This window comes from Haliotis cracherodii, unplaced genomic scaffold, assembly GCF_022045235.1.
Source record: "Haliotis cracherodii isolate W230 unplaced genomic scaffold, xgHalCrac1.p SCAF_13, whole genome shotgun sequence".
Classification (NCBI taxonomy): Eukaryota; Metazoa; Mollusca; class Gastropoda; order Lepetellida; family Haliotidae; genus Haliotis; species Haliotis cracherodii.
Window position 1 is genome coordinate 17,279,401 of NW_027266268.1, and position 25,892 is coordinate 17,305,292.

Genomic DNA, 25,892 nt, shown 5'->3' on the forward strand with positions numbered 1-25,892 from the left:
AACATACTGATGTTACTAAACGGATAATCATATGGCTGCTTGAGTTCCACGTCCAGAGGGCTTATCCTCTTTGTTTGTTGTGTAATCTACGTAATTATCCATCGCGTCTCTATAGCAACGCACGTGTTTGCATCACACATGTAGCTTTAATCTGCCCTATCAAAACTCCCAGACAATACCTCGTTAATGAAATCCATGATGTTTTGTGTCATTATAAAATTACTAAAATAGGGGTAGTGTGTGTGTGGGTTGGTGTATTTTGTATCGAGATTAGATTTATTCTCAACCGCAGCTACAAAGCCAGATATTGATTTTCTGGTTTATTTCGTATTTCGACAGTCTGCAGCATAATTTTCTTAGTTGGCAATTTATCCTACCCCACCACACACACACACACACACACACACACGCACACCCTATTATGAGGGACAAAATTAACCAAACCAAGAAAGACGCTACGTTCAGGAAGAGACACGACAATTCAACGGTGGTATGTGAACGTGGGAAAAATCAACATCAGTTACACCAACAATGCAGAGTACTTCTGGCGCTAGACCCGTGAAGATTCCGGTGTAGAATAGGTCTTCAGCAACCCATACTTGCCGTAAAAGGTGACCATGCTTGTTGTAAAATGCGACAAACGCGATCGGGTGGTCAGGCTCGCTGACTTGGATGATGCATGTCATCAATCCCAATTGCGTGGATCGATGCCCATGATATTAATCACTGGATTGTCTGGTCCAGACTCGATTATTTACAGACCGCCGTCATATAGCTGGAATATTGCTGAGTGCGGCGTTAAACAACCAACCAACCAACCAACTTCTGGCGCTCCTAGAGCTGTTCAGTGTTCCCCCAGTTTGCCTGTAGCGGGTCATGTTGATTGTGGCATGGGTACAGACGAGGGGTTCTTGGAAAGTGGCCATGTTTCTTCCTGAGATAATGATGGCTCCTCTTCTTGTACACCCTAATGTCAGTTTGTTGTGACGCTGCAAGAGCAGCAGAGTTTAACGATTAAATTCAATCTGTACAGAGTACACAATCTCATAAAAATCAGATCTTAGTTCTCGCTATCGCTAAACAAGATCTGAAGACATTCCATTACGGGTCACGTCAGAACGACCTTTCATCCAACCAATCAAAGCCACGCATACCAGATCATGAAAGTGACAGTCGGAATGTGTTTTCTCATCATGTAACCTCGAAAACGTTAACACGGGCTATTCCGAACGACAGTTACGGCCCGTACGACTGATTCCGTCAAAATAATCGTCTATCTCTCGCTTCCGTGGGTCAATCATTTGAACGGAGGCGTTCAACTGTACTTGGGAAGTACTGTCATACAATCTCAACCATATTTTAGACATTCCGGAATGTTCGTTTGCTCAGTTTTCAAAATTTTAATGGAGAACTGTACCAGCATATTTTTCACGCGTATTCTGAAGTGGAAGTCGCCAGGTTGAAACAAGTAACGTAAAGTTGGAGAAAGCTGCTTTCTAATTGGCTGATGTTTGTCATTTCAGTGGTTGGTCAAAGTTCGCGAAAGGTCGTTCTGACGTGACCCGTAATGGGATGTCCTCCGATCTTTGTTTAGCGGCAGCGAGAACTTAGATCTGATTTTAATGAGATTGACAGAGTACATTGACCAAAATCATCATTTTCTTCTGAACAATTTACGTTGGTTGCGTTTGGGAACCAAGATAGTAACACTTTAAAGTTTGGTTGAGTTTTGGTGGAGACGTATTGTCTCTCCTGCAATAAACCTGATGCTACAGTAGGAAACAACAATAAATACAAGCGACAGAACCCTTTCCTCAGTCCTAAGAAATCTTTGCTAAAAATTGAGTCCATTTTACGTTTTACTATATCATGAGCCTGTATTTATTATTCACTATGAAACAGTGATTTAACAAGTCGTTCGCAAAAGGTGAGCGTCTCCTGTGCCATCGGTGGTCCTGGCCATCACAAATACACTCAAAGGCAAGGCAAGTATTCACCTGAAAAACCTGGCACAAGTGAAAATAGTGATTGCATTGGGATATTATCTGAGTAGCTGATGCGTCAATTTGGGAAAAGTCGACACTTGAATGTTATATCCTTGGTTAAACAGCGTTTGAGCAAAGGTCGAATGGCGCACTGTGCAATCTGCGAATGCTCAATTGTACCTCAAAAGGCGTCACATGAAAACATCAACGGCTGTAGCTGCTGGAATATTGCTGTGACTATTGGAAAGTTGAAGTCATCCCTCGTATCATGGAGAGTTTGTTGTCACTCCAGAGAAGAAGCCTCAGGTTTCTCAGTTGCCTCTAATAATGTGTAATACACTCTCATGGTAGATGACATTTACATCGTGTTCACGTCCGTCAACGTATTGGAACACACACTCTGAACACATTAGGTGCGGCAGCACTGCTTATCGTAACCCATATGTGTGCGATGGTCAAGAGGTTTAACATACATCACTCCAGTATATCTACTGGAAATCCTATCCCCATTTGAGAGAAGAGCCCCTTTGAGTTCTACAATAGGTGAGGTGAAATAAGGTTTAACGTCGCAATCAACATGTGTGAGTGTGTGTGTGTGTTTGGTGTGTGTGTGTGTGTGTGTGTGATGTGGATCGACATATACAATTGTACCAATGCGCATGCGCACATAAAGGCAATTTCAAAAGATAGCTATTCTAAACACGTTCTAAGTTGTCGTTGTGAACAAAATGCACTGAAGCAGCTGATCAAACAAATCACTTGATACACCGACGATATTGGATTATTTACAGACTGCCGTCATATAGCTGGGTGCACATGTACACTTAAAACCCACGTAACTTGGCATGTAAACACAGGAAATCGTTATTGGTCAGTAAATATAAATATATACCCCCTATATGTAAATTCTCTACTTACACATAGGGGGTATATATTTTTATTTACTGACCAATAACGAGTTCCTGTGCATGTAAGGTATCTGGAAACGGGGTTGGTAGGGGTGTTGCGCACCATGGGCGGATACAGCTTTTTTTAAAAGGGGTGTGTGTGTGCACAATTAAGCTCTATTTATTGTCTTTGGTGGTATTTTATACAGAAATAAAGATTTTTTTCGAAATAAAAAGGGGGGTGCGCACCCCCCCCCCCCCCCCCCCCCCCCCCCTCTGTATCCGCCTATGCGCACTCACGGACACACGCACACGCACACAAAGACCCGCCAATGGTATTTCTTCAGGATTCGATTTGAACCCGGATAATACGGTTATTTATGCAACTATTTTTAGATACAACACACACCGTCCCGCCTGCCTGTGTGGCTACCAGAAGGCGTCTATAGCTGTTCCGATACCCGGTCAAAAGGTAATATAAAACTGTTTTTGTTTGTTTACAGTATGACAGTAACGCTTTATCATAGTTACAGCCACGTGTCAAACATGTAACACGTGATCTGGGAGATGTCATGACTGTTTTAGAACCTCCCCATGTCATGAATCGACTTAATGGGCGTCCTGTGTGGAGGTCAATCTCTTACCCTGTATGCTTGAAGAAAAACGTTTTCAAACCCCATTTGAAATCTTCAACTCATAATACATGCATATACACATACATATTTTACTTTAATAATTATAACATATGGGAATTTCAAGTGTAAGCAGTACATACGCATTCTACTTTCGGTTTAGATTCGGCCATGATTAAAAGCTAATTTCCGTTTCTTCTTCCTTTTTCGTGACAAAGATTACAGCTCCCTTTATATACTTGCACCTCCTTTATAAGACATCCTCCTTATTCCACTAGTTAAGGCAGAGAATGATCAAATCAAGTGAGTAGTGTTTCGTTACCACCAAGTAAGATGGTGCCCTTGGCAACAGAAAACAATTGTTGTGATGGCCGAGAGACTATTGGCGTCTGGCGATATGCTTCACTCTCGGACGTTATGATAAAGCTAAAAATAGGATTATGTTCCTGGTTCCGCCCCTGTCATTTCCAAGCATTATTGGAAAGTTAGTATTTATGCGGAAGGACAATCAGTTAAAGAAAATATGATATTGAAAGTCTAGGTAAATTTAAGTTGGAGAAAGTCTTAAAAGTTATTTTTTACTCTAGAGTCAATTTTCAAAACATAATCCAAGTTTTATGGTACCAATGTAAAGCTAAAACACCAATCGGGTGGTCAGGCTCGCCGACTTTGTTGATGCATGTCATCGATCCCAATTGCGTGGATCGATAGTCATGATCACTGGATTGCCTGGTGCATACTCGATCATTTACAGACCGCCGTCATATAGCTGTAATATTGCTGAGTGCAAGTTAAGAATACTACCACGTGTGACAAGTGATTTTTCGTCAAGGGACACTGGCGGATCCCCCGAAGGGCGAGAGGAACAGAGGTACAACCCAACCTACCCCCTGTTTCCAACCACCTTACCCACAGCCGCTGACAGTCCCTCAATCATGTGCTTAATGATCGACCCCCTTTTTGGCCCTGGTACCCTCTCTCCTTGACCCGCCTTGATAGGGGATGATTCTCCTAAAATAAATGAAGTTTGGAAACGCAACCCTCCCGAAAAGCAGTCCATTATATCGTGACCCTCCCAACGATTCCATGGGAATTGTGTTTGGGAAACCGCACAGATATAGTGGAATCACTTAACTGCCAGAATCCGGCCGTGGAATAAATTTATATTGGGTTAAAGGGGTATAATCGTAAAATATTATACTTAAAATATTATACTGGATGGACCAGAAGTTGCAACACTATTACGACAAATAGTAATATTTTGATACTAGTTTACAACAATTGTAGTAGTATTGTGACACTATTGCGATACTTTTGTATAACTATTGCAACACTATAGCTACAGTTAATACTATTGCTATACTATTGTATAACTATTGCAACACTATAGCTACAATTAACACAATTGCGATACTATTGTGTAACTATTGCAACACTATTGCGATACTATTGTATAACTATTGCAACACTATAGCTACAGTTAACACTGTTGCGATATTATTGTATAACTATCATTTCAGTCATTGAGTTGAGGAAAGGTGAAATAGGGTCTCGGGTTCGAGATTATTGCACTTACATAGCTACATGCATGCCCGCTAGTGTTAGTGTGTGTTAGTGTGTGTGTTAGTGTGTGTGTGTGTTTTCTTGTACTAGTCCTGACTAATGCCGAGTTTATGGTGCACGAATACCCCACTCAGACACTGTATACTCACCCCGAGCCGAGCAGTCCTTGTCTCAGGCCCCAAATGCTGAGCGCCAGGCACGGTAACAACATGTGCCATCTTTAACGTCTTTTGATTAGACGCAGCCGGGGATGGAACCCCGAGTTCCGCACATCCGGCAGACGCTCCACCACTATTATTGCAATTGTAATGCGACAGTTAACACTATTGCGATACAACAATCAGGGTAATTATGTTGCAATTGTTAACAACATTACGATACTATTTGACAACCATTGCAATAGTATTGTGACAGCTTGATGTGTACTTCTACCGCCTTGCAACGTAGGGGGCGGTCGGGTAACCTAGTGGTTAAAGCGTTCGCTCGTCACGCCGAAGACTCGGGTTCGATTCCCGACATGGGTACAATGTGTGAAGCCCATTTCTGGTGCCCCCCGCCGTGATATTGCTGGAATATTGCTAAAAGCGGCGTAAAACCATACTCACTCACTCACTTACTAGCAACGTAGATGTCCTTGCATTAACTGACTCGAAGACAAAGTGGCCTTCATGTTCGTTCAAGATGCATCTGATTTCTTGGGATGCTGTTAAGGAGTGAGCCTGGTGCCCTATTGTTGTGTAATGTAAAACTAATCTTCAAGCTTCAAGCATCTCTTTAATTTACGTTGGGTTTTTTTCAAATTTGTTTCTGTAAAAGGAGCCGAACAAGAAAGAAATTCAAAACCCATTTGAGGACATACAGCTTTTCCAGCGAACACTGGTCAAATTTGAGGACAAATTATCTTTTCCATATTTTTCGGGAACACATATCTATTTGCATTGAAAAATAACATTAATTCAAACTGTACACGCATATGTGAAAATAGTTACAAAGCGACATGTATTGATGCGGACGTGACCTGATAACATTCGATCGCAAAATCTACAGGCACAGATCGATCTCTAAGCACAGATCTATCCAGTCAGCCAATAGAATCATAGGAAAACTCGGAAGCCTTTCAAGGCATTCAATCTAATAATAATAATATGACTTATCTATATATATAACTTTGGGAATACCGACTTCAGACTGTGGCCATATTGAGCTGGTAACCTCCCAAAACCCCTACATCCCATTTCCCCTACAGCTTAAGACAACAGAGTTCACGGTCCATGGCACTGCTAATCCCTAGTCTGTTACCTATTTCATACAATGGAACAACCCAAGCAACTCGAATAGATTGAGATAAATATTTAATTACGATTACGATATTTTTCAAAATTCATGATACATTATAATAAAATGTTCATTTTTCAAAATTCATAATACATTATAACAAAATGTTCATTTTTCAAAATTCATAATACATTATAATAAATTTCATCTCAAATGTTCAGTTTACCCTTTATCCCAGCCTGAGGAGATGGCCAACCGCATCTAGAAACTGCATTGGGGATTTCACCTCTCTATTCAACTCGTCCTTCAGGCGGCAGAGACGGTTCTCCACCTCTCTGTACACTCTCTTCCTGCCTCTTGGAGCTGCTCCAAAGCCGAGCTTCTCAAATCTTAGCGAAAAACGGAAAACGAAATGCGTTTTGTAGTACATACAATAATAATGCAGCATAAGTGTAAGTGCAAGGCTGCCGAAAACAAAGTTCAAGTAACGTTATTTTTTTTATATTTTAAAAAAAAATAATTAGGCCCTTAAACAAAGAACATTTTATATGACACAATTGTTTTGGTATAACGAAGGCAAATTAAGGTATTCTATTTACATGCAGTCGACGTGTGTCTGGAACTATGGGTACGTGTATACACACCTGTGGGATTCAGGGTAAGAATATACAGTATACAACTGTTATAACGAACTCAAATGGACCACTATCTATTCGTGGACTACTACGGTTATAACGAACTCAAATGGACCACTAATTTTAGTTCGTTATAGCCGTAGTTCGTTATAAGCATATATACAACATATATACAGCAAATGGAAGGGACCAAAAGTTTAAGTTCGTTACAAGCGGGTTCGTTATAACCGTATTTTACTGTATGTCCTCAGCAACCTGTGCTTGAAATAGGAAACTAAATGGGTCGAGTGGTCAGGCTCAGCGACTTAGTTGAAGCATTCAGTTAATGGCTAATCAATCTCGGTTATCTGCCGAAACCGTGGATTTCATTGGGCGTAAAAGGCAATATAGCATTAACGATTGAATGGTTCCTGGAAATCAGTGATAACACGGCGCAAATGGTAATGTCATGACTCTACGGGTAACAGTCCCACTCACACAATCTGTTTAAAGTGAGTGAGTGAGTATGGTTTTACGCCGCCTTTAGCAATATTCCAGCAATATCACGACAGGGAACACCAGATATGGGCTTCACACATTGTACCCATGTCGCTAATAGAACCCGGGTCTTCGGCGTGACGAGCTAACGCTTTAACCACCAGGCTACCCGACCGATCTTAGCGCTACAACTATTGTAAGCCTGTGTTAAAGTATGGGAATTACGATCATCTTAGCGCTAAGATAGCTTTGTGCAAGTGGGCCCAGGTGTCCGCTGAAAGTGTAAGCATGTCATGACTCTACCGGTTGCAGCCCCACTCACACAATCTCTTTAAAAGAGTAAGAGGTTTATTTTTGTTAATAGTCGCACTCCTGCCACAGTATGTCCCGAATGCTGCTGCCTGGGCCCCGCTAAGGTGATCGAAACTGCCATGCTTTGTCATAGGCTTATGCTCGTCGTACTGCTAAGATCACTTTGTGAAACGGGGCCCATGTTCGACTATACCAGGAATAAGCTTATTGAACTACTCTCTCTGCAAAGAAAGAAAGGTGAAATGGGGTTTAACGTCGCGTCCAAGATTATTGCACTTATATAGCGATGTGCATGCACGTGTGTGTGTGGCTGCTTGCACTAGTCCGGACTGATGCCGATTTATAGTGCTAGCACACTGAGATTCCATACAGCAGTTTAACATGAATCCCCTACTCAGACACAGTATACTGACTCCGAGCCGACCAGTCCTTGTTTTAGACCCTTAATGCCGAGCGCCAGACAGGGTAACAACCAGTACAATCTTTTAACGTCTTTTGGTATGACGCGGCTCGGGATCGAACCCAGGACCTTCCGCTCTCCAGGCGGACGCTCTACCATTAAACCACGGAGACGGTCGCAGAGAAAGAAAGGTAACATGCTAATGACAGTGGCTTGTTAATCAGTGCATGGATCCACGCGAGTATATCTACACCAGCTGGTCGTCATGCACCTGCTGGTACCCTGTTCCGGGTCTGCCGTACAACAGCAAAGCCAACTGGTGATGTCTTCTTTTAGGACCTCTACCAACAGCGATGCGAATACTGACAACCCTAGATCCAGGAAGATAATTCCCGGGCTTCTTAATCCAGCAGCACCGTATGGTTCTCTGTTATGTTGTCAAGCCAACATGAGTTTACACAAACACTGGTCAGGTCCTGCCCAATATCCAAATCAGATCTTTTACTCCGACACAGATATGCGTCAAGGTCTGAGAACACCTCCACAAAAGGTCACGTCAGACGAACGCCGAGAAGCTTGACGGCTTGATATTAATGAAGGATGCGTGGTGTTTGGGGGCAATCGGATGTCAGATTTCCAAAACTAAAGCTTTTTTTTCCAATCGGAACTTTCGATTCGTACGAATGAAATCCCACAAAGAACACACTCCTTACCGTTGTCCCTTGGTGCCTCACACAACCACAATCTACCACAGTCAACCAATACCATGATTTGTGCACGAGCAGTTATGATCCGAGGTAAAAGCACGTGCATTTTCCCTCTAAAGTATCCTGTTTAACGTGGATGTCAAACGCCGGTGCAGTATTCACACTAAAACAGCTCGTGTTATTCAGGGACAAGCCGAATATCGACTCGTGCCCCTCTCATGGTCATTTTTGCGACTAGGTTCCGTCTTAGTTTTAAACGGGCATACCTAAAACAATTTATCAACTCGTTGCGTAATGGTTCACATATATTTCCCCATATATTATATATATTTCTGATGCAATTATACAGTATGATTGAACACATTTAACTGTGTCTTGGGTATATTTTTAGATGCAAGACATATGTAAAATCAAAAATTATTTCTGAGGGATCATTTGACAAAGAACTCGAAATCATACACGCATTCTGATTGGTTTGTCTTATTTTCGCACATAACGTTCATCGAGTGGGGGGCGAGTCTTCTTGCAGGTTACGGAAAGGGGCGAGTGGTGACGAATGACTAGTACAGTTGATGTCAACGATGCCTGGACAGCCGCCTTACAAAGAGGAGTGGTCCTAGGCATGTTGCAGACCGGTAACTCTGTAATGCCGTAGCTAGACAGTTAGGATGTCATCGCACCACCATCACAAGACTTGCACAACGTCATCAACAAACAGAGTCCGTAGCTGATCGACCATGTACTGGCCGACCCAGAGTTACTGCATCTGAAAGATCGCTTTACACAGTTATATAAGATAGATACGCGATAAATCTCAAAGAACAATGAAGCGTGGTTAAATTCACGATAAAATATTGTTTTCATTATTCTCATTTCTTGAGAGTAGAATATGCGTTCGCCAATTGATGACGTCGTATAGTGGACGACGTTATTTTTGATAGGGAAGTGCCTTGTAAGTAGTTCCCCACAGATGTAGCTGGGTAACGCAGATAAACTCAGTGGCCGAACGATCGCATCCAAAAGTGGGAGAGATATGACAATCGGTATTGGAGAAAGTTACAGATGATCTCAACGTGTGGATTGTGAGAATATACGGGAAATACGACCCTCATGGTTTATTCTCCCTGCAGTGTTTTATTTACGATAAACAAAAACCCACTCATCGTTTATTTCCTACATAGAGGTCACCCATCTCAGGAGCAGAGGGGGCACGGGTGGCCCAGTCGTCTAAAGCGCCGCGATTCGCTGTGCAGAGTTGCGTCCCTTGGGCAAGCCAGAAACCTATGGTTGTACGTTCGAATCCCGGTTCATCCCTCTTATGTTTCTAGGTTTGTCAGCACCATACCCGTGCTTGTGGGTTTCACCGAAGTGGTAAACGTCTGAGACCTGCATCACTTCGGGCTTTCCTCCCACATTAAGCTGACACGCCGTGATATAACTGGAATACTGTTAAAAGCGGCGTTAAACCCAACTCACTCACTCACTCACTCAAGAGCAGAGCTCAAGCAGCAACAAGAACAGCATCTGTAGTCCAGGGGCCAAGGGTAGTAGTAGTAGTAGCAGACACGACTCGACGACGTCTCCAACTCCAATGCCGACGTCCACACGTGGGACCAATTTTGACACAATACCGTCAGCGACGTGTACAGCGGGCACGGCGACGTGCCCATCGCGCGACCATCTTTCGCATGCTGGCGGGCGTACACGTTACGCTGATTGCTCTATCATTCAGGCTAACAGATGGGTGAGGAAGTCTGATGGTTTGGGTAGCTTTCAGCTAAAACCATAGGTCCTCGGGTTCCCATCGGCTGCAGGCATTCTTCCATGCAGACACTTGTTAACTCGACCGACCAGACGACGTTATACTGCCTGTCAGCACGAAGCTAAACAACGCACATGTTTTTGTACCCATTCTTGGGTTGTGAATGCATAGGGCTTGCATAAAAGTCAACTTTTGCATGGAATGCATGCTTTTCTGTAGCAGTTGCGTTTTTATGACTTGATTCCATATATGTACTACAATGTTGAAAAACAAACTTAACGTGTTTGAAAAATACACTAAAATATTGGTGTCACAGGAACTATTGTTCTTTCATTCTTAATTGAATGTTGGATTTACGTTTATCAATGTTGGGGTTCTCTGTTGCATAAAAAAATCTCGCCCGATTCATTGTTACAGTTTCCATAAAGCTCAGAGTTCGTTCCCCTGTTATATTTTCTTTATCGCATTTGTGTCAATGCTTGTGTCTTTATTTTCGCAATTTATAAAATTATATCAGTATACATATGTAAAAGAAAATAAAAGTTTCGCATCAGTTTTTACATCTAAAATCGTGTGGGACGAACGGTTTTAACAATTGAATTTTAACTATACAGCTTAGTATTTATTGCCTTAACAAGGAAATACATGTGCTCAAATATTTGTAAGGTATGTTTAATATTTTTCTTGCAAAAGTACTTGTACTTTGTTTCGTTTTAAATACAATACCTAGGTTATCTTTACTATTGAAAGACAAATATTTGCTAACAAGTGATTAAAAACTGTCTGTTGAACAATTGCATTCTTTATAAACGGGTGATTAACGGCATATAGATGTAATCCATTAAATATAACAATTTTGACAGCAAAAATTAAGCACAGATTTTCGTATCGAAAGTCAAATATAGAATTGGTTCCCATGCTCGTTCGGTTTTGAAATGTCGTCAAAAAGTAGAATAGTTTGAACATCGTCCAAAATTCACTTTCCAATATATGTTTGAGTGAAGTTTACTGATCAGTATATAACATATTTAATATTTAAGTGACCGTACATCTACCCGTTTTATGTTAAAAAATATATAGATACTTGAGACCATTCAGACAATAAAATCGTTGTAAAGTTTTGGGTCAACGGACAAATGCAAGTAAATGATCCTCAGTAATGCTGTGAGACAAGACAAAGATCATCGAACTACGTTCTGGAATAGATTCGACACATTTGCAAAGTATTTCGCTCCTCATCCAGATTTAAAATGAAATCAGACAAATGATTTTATTAGCTCTACTTAATTTGAAAGGATAGAAAAGGACTACATTATATATGTGTATGTTCACGTTAACTAGTTCCAACATAACTTGACAATTCCTAAATTATCTATCTTTGCGAACAACAATTAGTGTCACTTTTAAATTTTGAAAAGAATTATGGATCTAGATAGACCCAGCATACATCAGACTTGAACACGCATCTTAAATGCTGACCGCCTGCTGTTCGATCAAAGGTCTCGTCTAGTCATTGTCATTTAAAATATCGTCCCTTATTTTTCGTCCTTGACTTTGTAAGCAATGTGTTTACATAAAGTTCTGCGCGCTCGCGAGAGGACCGTTTGAAGGGAAAATAATGAAGTATCTTTTGCACATTATTTCAATTCTAATAGCTATAGTGCGGTAACACTACATTGATTATAACATTGATTGGGTTTGCAAAATGTCTTTGCATAGCACACAAGATCTTCCCGAGGCAAGAGAGTTAACTGACTATAAAAGTCCAGTTTCCACCCTTGCCGAACTAAGCTGGTATATATACATTTTGACTGGACTAACGAGTTTATGCTTAGTTCAATCAAATTCGCGCAACGAAATCGAAATCTGCTTCGTAAACTGTCATGCAGATTGCCGGATTTGCAAAGCGTTTTTCGCGACGATTTTATTGAAAAAGAAGAAAAAATACTGCTTAATGAAAAAGTACCCTAAATTTGACTGCTTACTGCTCATGAGACCCACCCATCCGGACCCTCAGATGTGCCCCTAGTGTGTCAAGCATGTCATACCGGCCAACAAAAGAGCTTGTTACCAGGTAGCTACAGTTTGTGAACAACATGGGAATAACAATAACATTGGCAAATCTTATCAAGGTATTTTAGGCCATATTATTTCCATGGTGCATCAATCCGCATGGCCATGTACAATATGTATTTCAATACACAGGTAATGTAAGGATAATTATTCGATATGCTAGAATGACAACACAAGGCATGAATTGAAATACAGTTTAAACAAAATGGTGACAAACTGTTTCTTCCTTGTTAAGAGTCCATCACAATAATCAACAAGAAAGTAACAATGATCCCAAACAGAAATGATTTGTTTGACAGGGATGTCTTTTCAAGCTCACATTCATCTCTATTTGGATAGGGGGCACGGGTGGCCCAGTCGTCTAAGGCGCCGCGATTCGCTGTGCAGAGTTGCGTCCCTTGGGCACGCCTGAAACCTATGATTGTGGGTTCGAATCCCGGTTCGCCCCGATTATGTTTCTAGGTTTGTCAGCACCATATCCGTGCTCGTGGGTTTCACCGAAGTGGTAAACGTCTGAGACCAGCATCACTTCGGGCTTTCCTCCCACATTAAGCTGACACGCTGCGATATAACTGGAATATTGTTAAAAGCGGCGTTAAACCCAACTCACTCACTCACTCTATTTGGATAGGGCTCTTTTGTTGACTAACCCGAATACTCAAGGTAGCCGTTATATGTAACAGTAACTCATAATATGCCTATACAGTAAACTACGGTTATAACGAACACGCTTATAACAAACTACCGTATTACGTTCATTTAGAGAGACATTATTATTGTTGTTGTGGTATACGTATCGCAAATGTCAAGCATCTGGAGAACAAAACCCCTAATGTATAATATTTACGGAACAGAAACACGCCGAGGGGGTATTTTACATGATAATTTACCAACTAGGCGGATCCAGCATTTTTAGAAGGGATTTCGTCTGGGGCTATATATATAGGAAATATAGGGAAAGATAAAAAGATTAGGAATAATACATAAATATGATCTGGAGCACAGGTGTACATAATCGAATAGTTATAAAAATAATGAGAAAATATGAAAAAAAAGTATTTACCTTCTTAGTACGTAGCGCATAACCTACATACTCGATTGAGTTACTATTAATAAACATTACGTGATTCGACGTAAGTGTTATTTCATGGCTTCACGAACTGGGATGGGCAGTTATACAGCAACAGGACAGTACTAACGCAGTTGCTGGTCATACACCAGGTAACGTATTTAATACATTGCATGTATATTGTGGTGTAGGCATATTATATTATGCTGATATATTTTTGTTTACAGTTTACAGACGACGTTTCATCGAAATTTTCTGGCTAATACGTTTCTGTTACAAACTGTCACAGAATTGTGAGCATCAAGTCTTTGAATGACATTAAGAGGTGATATATGTCAACTTCTTTATTATGAGGGACAACGTTTCGGTGTACATATGTGCTTACTCCTTCATCGGGTGAGCATGTGCTTCTCAATCATCACCTGATGGAGGTGTAAGCATATACTCCGAAACGTTAATTTGTTCCTCATTATAAGAAGTTAATTGACATCCATAAATTCTCGCTCTCATCTGTTGGTAAAGCTTGTATTCTATATCTCTAGAACTAAAATAACCCCATAAACAGTCATTATCGGTACATAGGATGAGTCCGATCTCTGGAAACAACTAGAAAATACGCTAGAAAACAAAAATATCTATACTATTTTTAGATGGGGTTTTCCCACAAGTACATTTTGTGATAAATTTAGAACAAGTTATAAATATAGCCAACCACATTTGAACTAGGGGATTGTGCGAAGACTGGTTTCAGAGATATTATACGTCGGATTTCATGGTAAATACGGGTTTGTTTGGTAAAATATCTAACATACTAGATAGAACAGCCCTCGTTCTACATACAGGGGTATAAGAATCGCTGTATGTTGCTTTGTTTGTAAGCTAGGCCTTATCGATAGCCTTCAATGGTGGCAGGTGCGTCCTTAGCGGCCATTTTCCTTCTGCTAGGACTCAGGGTGGTGTCTGTTAGGTCTATATCCCATAATTTCAAGGTAACTGAATTTGATGTGTTGAGTCATAAAGTCACAATGGGATAAAACACGAGTATGTCACCTAAAACCATTAGAGTCGCGGATGAAATTCTTTGTTGACTAATAATAACATGATTATCAAGTATGAATCAGTCATCTGAATTTAATGAACGTGGCCATTGTCACCGCACTGTCATAGCCTTTGGACTATTGAAGTATTGTCACATCTATTTATTTCATCATTATTCATATTCATCCATTTATGTGTTTTTTTATATAGTTTTGAACAGACAGTAAAATTGGCGAGTCATTCGCGAGTTTACTCATGGTGATGTGTCATAAATAACTTTAAAAAAAAAACACATACACAATGGTGATTGTTATTCCTATATTTATTCATTCAGACAGTTTGTTTTCTGTCAGATCAAATAGATCTATTTTGAATATTTCAAGTATATCGAAATTAAGAGTAAATCCAAAATGGTTATTTGAAAGGGGTTGAACTCTTTCTCAGTGATATCCCAGGAGACGAAAGAGAGGGCAAGAGAGAGACTGTAACATGTGACTAATATTCTATTGTCACAAGATCACAGAAGAAGCCAACAGAGTAATAATCTGTCTCAACAGGACTCGAATAGATCTGGATTTTTGTCAATCCTGGGCCTCATTTACAGCCCTGAATTTACTACAATCAATATTTCTTTCATCCGTTTCTTCATTTCCTGTTTAGTTATCTCATGTTGTAATCTCAGTAAGTAGTATACAGACGTACCTATGTCTAAACTGGACACAACTGTCAGTCCCACAAATTGTTTAGATTTCACTGTATTTGTAATTCCAACAAAAGCAATTCTGTAATTTCTATGTAGCAGGCTTGGAGTCATCCAAAGGATGACATCCTCACCTTGTCAGCTTTTTACAAGGGTTAACCTCTTTGGTCTCGTGGACAAGGTGTCCAACATCGGATCATAATCCTATCATGGGAATCGGAAATGTTATGGCTGCAACATCTATGACACGGAAGCTGTGAATATTCATGTTTACAAGCATGAAGTCTTTGAAAGGCATTTACAAGCTGGTCGACCATGGAGACATGAAGTATTCATGGATATGACGTTACAAACAAGTTGTTACCCATACCAGTTCACGTCTTCGTCGATATGTTGATAATAATTTACATTTGCCAGTGAGGTTTCACAGCAATGAAATCATACTTTCCCTTTACTATGTGGGCCTGATCACTCAACTGAAACCGGTATGCACTTATACTACAAAGACGTGAAGCTTTCTTCACGATCTTATTGGGATTTCTTTGTGGAAACAGGTTATGTAGGTTTGCAGTACCGTATTCAACATAATAAGCGCCCAGGGCGCTCTCAAAATTTGAAATAGGGGGCTCTTATTAGAATATTGTTTTGGTGGAAAGAAGAGAGTTGAAAGATAAATTTCGTGGTTTATGCTGACACACTGAAATGTTTATATGCGACAGATACATTTTTCCTGAATTTAATTGCCCATAATTAAGAATGCATATATATAACACACGATTGCGTATTATACATGAATAAATAAGTCTTGTGTACATTGATCAATAGGAAGGAGTGCTAATTGGGATTGTTCACTAGCCAATATATTAGCAAATATCACCGTGGGCGCTTATTAGTGTGGGGCGCTTATTACGTCGAATACGGTATCAGTTATGTGAATAGACTTGTTCAAATTTTAATGGGGTTGGGCATGGACACATAATACCCTATTTGACATAATAAGAGATCTGCTCTAATAAGAACACCGATATTTGCTTATATATATTTGCAAGTGAAAAATCCAAATAAGCACCCCTTCCGATTGATCAATGTAAAAAAGACTCATTTATTCATGAACGTATACGCACTTGAAACATTTGTTATTACCATTCCCATATACTTATACACAAATCCATGTGGTATTGTAATGTAGGCCAAATAGGTCCACAGTGTCCCAAGCTTGTCATACCGGCCAACAAAAGACAATAGGTGGCTACAGTTTGTGAACAACAAGGGAATAACAATAACACTGGCAAATCTTATCAAGGTATTTTAGGCCATATTGTTTCCATGGTGCATCAATCCGCATGGCCATGTACAATATGTATTTCAATACACAGGTAATGTAAGGATAATTATTCGATATGCTAGAATGACAACACAAGGCATGAATTGAAATACAGTTTGAACAAATTGGTGACAAACTGTTTCTTCCTTGTCAAGTGTCCATTACAATAAGCAACAAGGAAGTGACAATGATCCCAAACAGAAATGATTTGTTTGACAGGGATGTCTTTTCAAGCTCATATTTATCACTACATGTATTTGGATAGGGTTGTCCTTTTGTAGGGGCGGTCGGGTAGCCTATTGGTTAAAGCATTCGCTCGTCACGCCGAAGACCCGGGTTCTGTGTGAAGCCCATTTCTGGTGTCCCCCGCCGTGATATTGCTGGAATATTGCTAAAAGCAGCGTAAAACCAATCTCACTCACTCACTCTCACTGTTCTTTTGTAGACTAACATCTATTCTCTTAAATGAACATATTTTACAGAAGAAACAGTTGTTAGATTATTGTAATAAAAAGGAGCCCGGAGACTTTCTTCATATTCAGATACTGCAGTAATCTAGACTTGCCAAACATGATAGACTTGCATGGGCTGTATTGGATATATTTGTTTCAGGGTCTGTATGAAGACTATTTTGTTGAGGCATACTTTGTGTCGTCATGTACTGTGTGATACAGGTCCACGTGTATCATGTGTCATATCAAAGGTCACATATTATATTGTTTTACCCTTATCAATGGTTCCAGATCACCTTGTCCCTGTCAAGCGAAACAATCATATGTGGTAACCTTTGATCCCAACATTTACAGTTAAATTGCCATAGGACTGTATTTGTTATCTATTCAGCTGGTACCAAAGACAGCCTAAGAAATTGGCACTAGTCCTTTAGTCCTTGCCAAACTTTCCAATGGTAAAGGTATCATAAGGACTAGTATAAATGTGCCCTTTTTAAGGGTTTTGCTATATGTTATCATTATAAGGACTAGTGGACAAAAACTGTTAGTTTCTAACCCTGAAAGATTAACATCTTTTCCTTAAATCTTAATCCAACAAGAAAATACAGCAAAAAGCACAATAATAACAGTAGTGCTTAATTTTTACATTTTCAGATGTAATGTACAGTTTTTACACCTATCTTCAGGTATATATAGATAAAAGTCTGTAAAATATATCATTAGCCTTACCAGGATTTTTCTTGATGCGGAACTGTGTGTCAAGTACACACAAATGTGTAGAATGTATGCAGAAAAATAATATGGTGTCTCTCAGGATGCACAGTAATATTCCTTGCTCCAATTCCTTGAAAATTATTATGGGGCTGTCGGGTAGCCTAATGGTTAAAGCGTTCCCTCTTCACGCCTGGGTTCGATTCCTGACATGTACAATGTGTGAAGCCCATTTCTGGAGTCCCCCGCCATGTTATTGCTGGAATATTGCTAAAAGCGGTGTAAAACCATACTCACTCACTCACTGAGAGGAATTATAAAGGTCCTGTAATTAGGGTAATTAGGGCCTTGAAATTAATTATTGGGACCCCAAGACATCCGGATTTGTTGGTCAAGGTAAACCCTGCCTTACTATATTCAGCACCACAAACGTATCAAGACAAGACTCGAAACCTTGTCTGTTGTCCATACTAACAATGACTCATTATATGTTATATTGAATTTGATTATTCCCCAAAAATTCATTAATATTATTGGAAAATGATGACAGCTTCATATTCAATCATATCAGACGTGATACATCTTAGTTTGAAACGGAAACAGAAACAGTCCGCTACACTGTGTTACAATTGCTTGGATCGATGCTCATGATGTCAATCAATGGATTGTCTGGTCCAGATTTGATTATTTACAGACCGCCGTCATACAGCTTGAATATTGCTGAGTGCGGCGTTAAACAACAAAACAAACCAAAGCCTTGCTGCTCAAGATAAGAATGGGGGGCACGGGTGGCCCAGACGTCTAAGGCGCCGCGATTCGCTGTGCAGAGTTGCGTCCCTTGGGCACGCCAGAAACCTATGATTGTGGGTTCGAATCCTGGTTCGCCCCGATTATGTTTCTAGGTTTGTCAGCACCATACCCGTGCTCGTGGGTTTCACCGACGTGGTAAACGTCTGAGACCTGCATCACTTCGGGCTTTCCTCCCACATTAAGCTGACACGCCGTGATATAACTGGAATACTGTTAAAAGCAACGTTAAACCCAACTCACTCACTCACTCACTCAAGATAAGAATGGGTTGCAATCATTACATTAGATGAGTCGTATTTATCATTCATTTCTTTACATATCATACAAATCACTGACAAGGTACTACTTGCACTGCCTAACTCATGGCTGTCATCATCACTGTTCCATGCAGTATCTTCAAATAAATTGTTTAATTCTTGTTGACTGTCGGGCGATGATTTTGACAATTTTTGGTTGCATTTGGTTTATGTATACATGAACAAGACACTTAATGTGTCAGTTTGTTCACAAAATATTGTACTGGGCCCTTTCCGCTAAGCGATCTTAGCACTACAACTGCCCTTCTATGTTAAAGTATTTGAGTTACAATCATTTTAGCGCTAAGATCACTTTGTAGAATGGGTCTCTGGTTATATTTCCTTATGGCCAAATTGAAACCTAGATTTTGAAGGTAATAGAAATGGCTAATTCATTTGACATTCCTTTTTTTGCAGATACATCAGTATTCAAATAAAACCAGCATCAGATCAATAATATCCATTTGAACTTGAAAGATGGCCTCAGCATCTGCAACGTCAGCATCAATAATGGGAGGATACCCTACGGACATATTTCCATCGGGATTTGATCAAAAGTTTCTTTGTGGGCTTTGCAAAAAGATTTTGCGAGATCCACGCCAGAACTTTTGTGGGCATAGATTCTGCATGGGATGTGCAGAGAATACATTCAGGTTTGTATAAAGGCTTCTTTTCAGAGAACTTTAAACAATTTTGTTTTCTTGGTGGGGAGGATTCAGATTTGGGGTGGATAGATTGAGCTGACAAAATATGTTCCTTATTCCAACGTTAAAGGAACTGATCGTATAAAGTTGGTGTCACAAGCAGACAAGTTTACAACCTGTTTGTCAGGCTCCATAATTTGGTGAAAAGGCTGTATATAGTATTTGTATCTACATTTGAAAATAAGCAAATCAAACTTAATTTCCCGTGGAGGCTTCGACTTAGGTGATCTTGTCAATCATCTAGTTTGTCCTGCCTATCTCAGAAAGCACTGTACACTTTCACTGTATACTTGTTAAGTTAACAGCCTCGCTGAAACTTGGCGCTATAGAAATAGATACGATTTCTCACAATCTCTATCAAGAATTGAAACTTCTAGTTTCAAGTCCGATTCCTAGAAATATCTTTGCCAGCTGTATCTGGGACGATCAAGATCCCACTTAGATGTTGCTTCTGTGTATCAGTATCTAACATGAGGTCTACCACCAGACACTCGGGGAACCGAAGGTGGACATACGAAGAACGAAATAACGAAATATTCAAGAATGAAATAACCAAGATCAGTTACCGTATTCGACATAATAAGCGCCCAGGGCGCTCTCACAATTATGGGGCTGTCGGGTAGCCTAATGGTTAAAGCGTTCCCTCGTCACGCCTGGGTTCGATTCCTGACATGTACAATGTGTGAAGCCCATTTCTGGAGTCCCCCGCCATGATATTGCTGGAATATTGCCAAAAGCGGTGTAAAACCATACTCACTGAGAGGAATTATAAAGGTCCTGTAATTAGGGTAATTAGGGCCTTGAAATTAATTATTGGAACCCCAAGACATCCGGATTTGTTGGTCAAGGTAAACCCTGCCTTACTATATTCAGCACCACAAACGTATCAAGCATTGTCTAGTTTCAAGTCAGATTCCTAGAAATATCTTTGCCAGCTGTATCTGGGACGATCAAGATCCCACTTAGATGTTGCCCAGGGCGCTCTCACAATTATAAATAGGGGGCTCTTAATAGAATAGTACTTTGGTGAAAAACAACAGGCTTAAAAGATCGTGGTTTATGCTGACAGCCTGAAATGTTTATATACGACAGATGTATTTTTCCAGAATCTAATTCACAATTAAGGATGCATATGTTATATAACACACGTATTATACACGAATAAATAAGTCTTGTGTATATTGATCAATCGGAAGGGGTGCTAACTGGGATTGTTCACTAGCCAATATATTAGCAAATATCGCCATGGGCGCTTATTAGAGCGGGGCGCTTATTACGTCGAATACGGTAATCAAAATCTTCCATAGATCATGTTTTATTCTGTTATTCTTACTATAAAAAACTGAAATACTTGATGAGACTGACTGCGTGTGGGTAAATACAAAATGGCTCAAAAAAATATCAGGAGCATTGGTCTGTCTGTGTTGCAGCCAGGAGGAGGTTGCTAAGAGACAGGGGAAGCCTAGGGTTTGTCCATGCTGCTTAGAAGAGGGGATGGGAGATGATTCTGAGGAGTTGAAGTTGGATCATGTGAGTATGAATGTAAAGAGTTTGTGTCTGCATGCAGTTGTTTTTTACAACTAATTGTTGGCCATGTTTACACTGTTGATACACTGAGATATTACAGGGCATGCTGGAAACCTCAACATGGAGAAGTGGCTTGCTCTGTGCATAGTGATCGTGAAAAGGAAATGATTTTCGTCTGCTCTGGTTCAGATGAGAGGTGATTCAGAAACAGTTCGTGGAGGAATAATTCAGATCTGGTGGAAAGCCGTTTCAAGTGAAGATCTGTTTGAAAGCTGTTTCAGATGAAAATCTGGTGGAGAGATGTTTCAGATGAAGATCTGTTTGAGACCTGTTTCAAATCAAGATCTGGTGGAGAGATGTTTCAGATGAAGATCTGTTTGAGACCTGTTTCAAGTGAAGATCTGGTGGAAAGCTGTTTCAGATGAAGATCTGTTTGAGACCTGTTTCAAATGAAGATCTGGTGGAGAGATGTTTCAGATGAAGATCTGGTTGAAAGATGTTTCAGATGAAGACCTTGTGGAGAACTGTTTCAGGTGAAGGTCTGGTGGAGAGAAGTTGAGATGGAGAGGTAGTTAAGATAGAAAGCTGTTTCAGAGGAAGAACTGATTGAGTGCTTCTATAGGTGATATACTGTTTCAAGTGAAGATCTGGTGGAAAGCTGTTTCAAGTGAAGATCTGTTTGAAAGCTCTTTCAGATGAAGATCTGGTAGAGAGATGTTTCAGGTGAAGATCTGGTGGAGAGATGTTTCAGATGAAGATCTGGTGAAGAGATGTTTCAGATGAAGACCTTGTGGAGAGCTGTTTCAGATGAAGACCTGGTGGAGAGATGTTTCAGATGAAGATCTGGTGGAGGGATGTTTCAGGTGAAGGTCTGGTGGAGAGCCTTTTATGCTTGTTTGGATGGAGAGCTGGTTCAGATCTGAAGAATTGTTGAGAGCATGATCAAATGAAGAGAAGCTGGTGATTGGGCAGTGGTTAATGAAAAGCTCATTTGGTGGAATTGTGGTTCAGATGGAGAGCTTGTTCAGTTGAAGAGGTGGTTCACATCGAGAGTTTGTTCAGATGAAGTGGAAGTTCAGATTGGGAGCAAGTGAGAGCTGGTTCAGATGGAGAGCTGGTTCAGATGGAGTGGTGGTTCAGATGGAGTGGTGGAGGTGAGGTGGTTGAATGAGGTCTTGTTCGGTGAAAGAGGTGGTTCAGATGTAAAAGTGGTTCAGATGAAGAGCTGGTTCAGATGGAAAGCTTATTTGTATTTGGATGCAATTAAGGTGGTTGGATGGAAAGATCAAGTTGAGGAGATGGTTCAGATGAGCTTGTTGAGAGCAGGATCAGAAGAAGAGATTGTTGAGAGCTGGGGCAGAAGAAGAGATTGTTGAGAGCTGGGGCAGAAGAAGAGGTTGTTGAGAGCTGGAGCAGAAGAAGAGGTTGTTGAGAGCTGGGGCAGAAGAAGAGGTTGTTGGGTGCTGGATAAGATTGAGAGGTTCAGATTGAGAGATTGTTCAGATAGATGATTCAGCATCACATTGGAAGGTGGTGGAAGAGGTGGTTTAGACTGTGAGCTGGTGGGGTCCAGTGACAGATGGCGAGATGATTCAGATGGCGAGATGAGGTGTTGCAGATGAGAGCCAGTTGCACGTGGAGAGATGTTTAAGTGGAGAGATCATTCAGATGGATCGTAGGAATCATACTCTTCAATCAACTTGACTTTCATTAAAGTGGAAGTTGACTGACTTGGCATAAACTGACTATAGACGTCCACTTTCCACCCTTTCCTGAACTAGGCTCGAATTACGGAGTGACATTTTGGTTGAATTAACGAGTCTATGCATAGGCCAATCAAAATCATGCAACGAACTAGACATCTGGTTTGTAAACAACATGGATTTCAAGGTGCAGAACTGGGTCGACTAAAGAGTTGGCAAGGGACATGTACTACCAACTGGGCGTCGACAAATATTTTGCAAATATTTTCATCTCTATAATCAAGGTATTCAAGTGATTTGAGGGGCGGTCGGGTAGCCCAGTGGTTAAAGCGTTCGCTTGTCATGCTGAAGACCCGGGTTCGATTCCGGACATGGGTACAATGTGTGAAGCCCATTTCTGGTGTCCCCTGCCGTGATATTGCTGGAATATTGCTAAAAGCGGCGTAAAGCCAAAACTCACTCACTCACTCAAGTGATTTGATGCACATTGCGACATAAAGCCAGTTAAATTACAAAATACAACTTGATTATCAATCAGATCATCTTGACAGGGCAGCATCATTTTTTGTTTGAAACAATTGCAAGTTATGTGAGAGGTGGAATCTAATTGGTCACTAGGTGGGATATAGAGGGGACATAACTCGGTGGCACTATGATCGAGCAGGGAAATTCCAGCCTAGTTCGGCAAGGGTGGAAGCTGAACTTTTATAGTCAGTTGATGCCCTTGCCTCGGGAAGATGGTGCTAATTCAGCGCCATTCCACACAGTGATCTTAGCGCTAAGACAGTCATGAGTCCCATACAGTGGTATCGCTAAGATCCAAGTGGAACAGGATTCAGGACAGCAAGCAAATGACCTCGTGTGCAGGTGAGGGTTTTTGTTAGCGGGGAAAGTGTGGTCCTCTTGCACCTCTCAGTTAATTATCAAAGGGACGGTCGGGTAGCCTTGTGGTTAAAGCATTCGCTCGTCACGCCGAAGACCTGGGTTCGATTCCCGACATGGGTACAATGTGTGAAGCCCATTTCTGGTGTCCCCCGCCATGTTATTGCTGGAATATTGCTAAAAGCGGCGTAAAACCATACTCACTCACTCACTAATTATCAAAACTGAAGTTTCCTTTGGCCACAGGACTAGATCCCATATGTCTGCGGCCACTGTCAAGGATTGCTTGATATTTTCTTGACATGTAACATCAGAGTGTAAAATACTACTGAGCAGTTTGTGTTTCTTTCCACAAAGGTGCAATGTGTTGGTGTTGCAGATGTTTCCCGACAACGCTGTGAAGAGGGAGATGATCAGGATGGACACCAACTGCAGCTACCAAGGATGCAAGTGGAAGGGAAAGTTCAAGGATTATGCTGTAAGTACCTATCTCACATGAGTTTCCCACGTAGGGGTCCTTGGTAAGAAGCTGTTACCAGCAAAGCTGGTCGTAAGATGCAGTTCAAGGATTATGCTGTAAGTACCTATCACACATGAGCTTCCCACGTAGGGGTTTGGGGTAAGGAGCTGTAACCAGCAAACTCTGTTGGTCATAAGATGGGACTTAACCCATGAAGATCCGGGGTAGAACAGGTCTTCAGCAACCCATGCTTCAGCAACCCAAAAGGCAACTATGCTTGTCGTAAGAGGCTACTAACGGGATCGGGTGGTCAGGCTCGCTGACTTGGTTGATGCATGTCATTGGTCCCAATTGCGTGGATTGATGGTCATGATGTCAATCACTGGATTGTTTGGTCCAGACTATTATTAAAATGGTTACAATGTGCGACATGGCTGATTGTGAGTCATTCATTGTGTTTGTTTGTTGGTTGTTTAACGTCGCACTCAGTAATATTCCAGCTATATGACGGACACTTAATGTGACGTCAACTGCCGTATACACAGAATGTGAAATAATTTTTTATCAGCACTAGCCAGTCAGGCAAACTAGATGCTAGCAAGCAGGGTAATTCTAGATTTGTGCAGACTGTCAAGGGCCATCAGTGTTCAGAGGAAATGCATCAACCAAGTCAGGAAGCCTGACCACCCGATCACGTTAGTCGCCTCTTATGACGATGGGGGACACAGGTGTCCAGTTGTCTAAGGCGCCATGATTCGCTGTGCAGAGTTGCGTCCCTTGGGCACGGCAGAAACGTATGATTATGGGTTCGAATCCTGGTTCGCCCCGATTATGTTTCTAGGTTTGTCAGCACCATACCCGTGCTCGTGGGTTTCACCAAAGTGGTAAACGTCTAAGACCTGCATCACTTCAGGCTTTCCTCCCACATTAAGCTGACACGCCGTGATATAACTGGAATACTGTTAAAAGCGGCGTTAAACCCAACTCACTCGCTCACTCACTCTTATGACAAGCATAGTCACCTTTTCCGGCAAGCTTGACTTAGTTTTGGGGACTAAATGTAAGTCTTCCTTGCTCCAACAGACGCATGAGTCTCAGTGCCAGCATCGCCCACTTCCATGTTCCATGTGTGGAGCCATGGTTCCGATCAGTCGTAGAGCGGAGCACGAGCAGAAGGAGTGCTCCCAGCGCAAGATGAGCTGCAAGTTCTGTGGCATTGAGATTGCCCATTCAAATGCAGAGGTAAGTTAGTAATGTGTGACTCGCTTTTAAAATGATGTTTTCTCGTGACTATTTAATCCTTATGTCTCACTCATGTTTGACAGGTATCAGAATTCAACAAAATGCATAATTATTAGGGACTGGTGATTTAGTACGGGGGTGGGGGAGTCGGCGAGAATGGTCTTTGGACTTTCATATTTTGCTGACACACTCAAGCCAGCCCACCCCCATTTCATGTTACATTTTTTTACCACACCGCACTGTACCAACACAACACAACACTCAGG

General features: G+C 41.1%; 1 protein-coding gene across 2 annotated transcripts in view; it reads left to right on the forward strand.

The window, feature by feature from the left end:
* The first annotated feature begins 3,292 nt into the window (after positions 1 to 3,292).
* LOC139459686 (TNF receptor-associated factor 2-like) overlaps positions 3,293 to 25,892 on the forward strand; it is a 29,912-nt gene continuing 7,312 nt past the window's right edge. Inside the window, exons 1-5 of one of the 2 annotated variants that reach the window (XM_071241308.1) lie at positions 3,293 to 3,344; positions 19,526 to 19,761; positions 21,243 to 21,342; positions 24,304 to 24,402; positions 25,468 to 25,626. In XM_071241308.1, the coding sequence (XP_071097409.1) occupies positions 19,586 to 19,761; positions 21,243 to 21,342; positions 24,304 to 24,402; positions 25,468 to 25,626 (534 nt within the window). In that variant the 5' untranslated portion in view covers positions 3,293 to 3,344; positions 19,526 to 19,585. Of the gene's footprint in view, positions 3,345 to 14,486; positions 14,553 to 19,525; positions 19,762 to 21,242; positions 21,343 to 24,303; positions 24,403 to 25,467; positions 25,627 to 25,892 lie in introns of those variants that run through there. The other variant, XM_071241307.1, reaches the window with a different exon arrangement.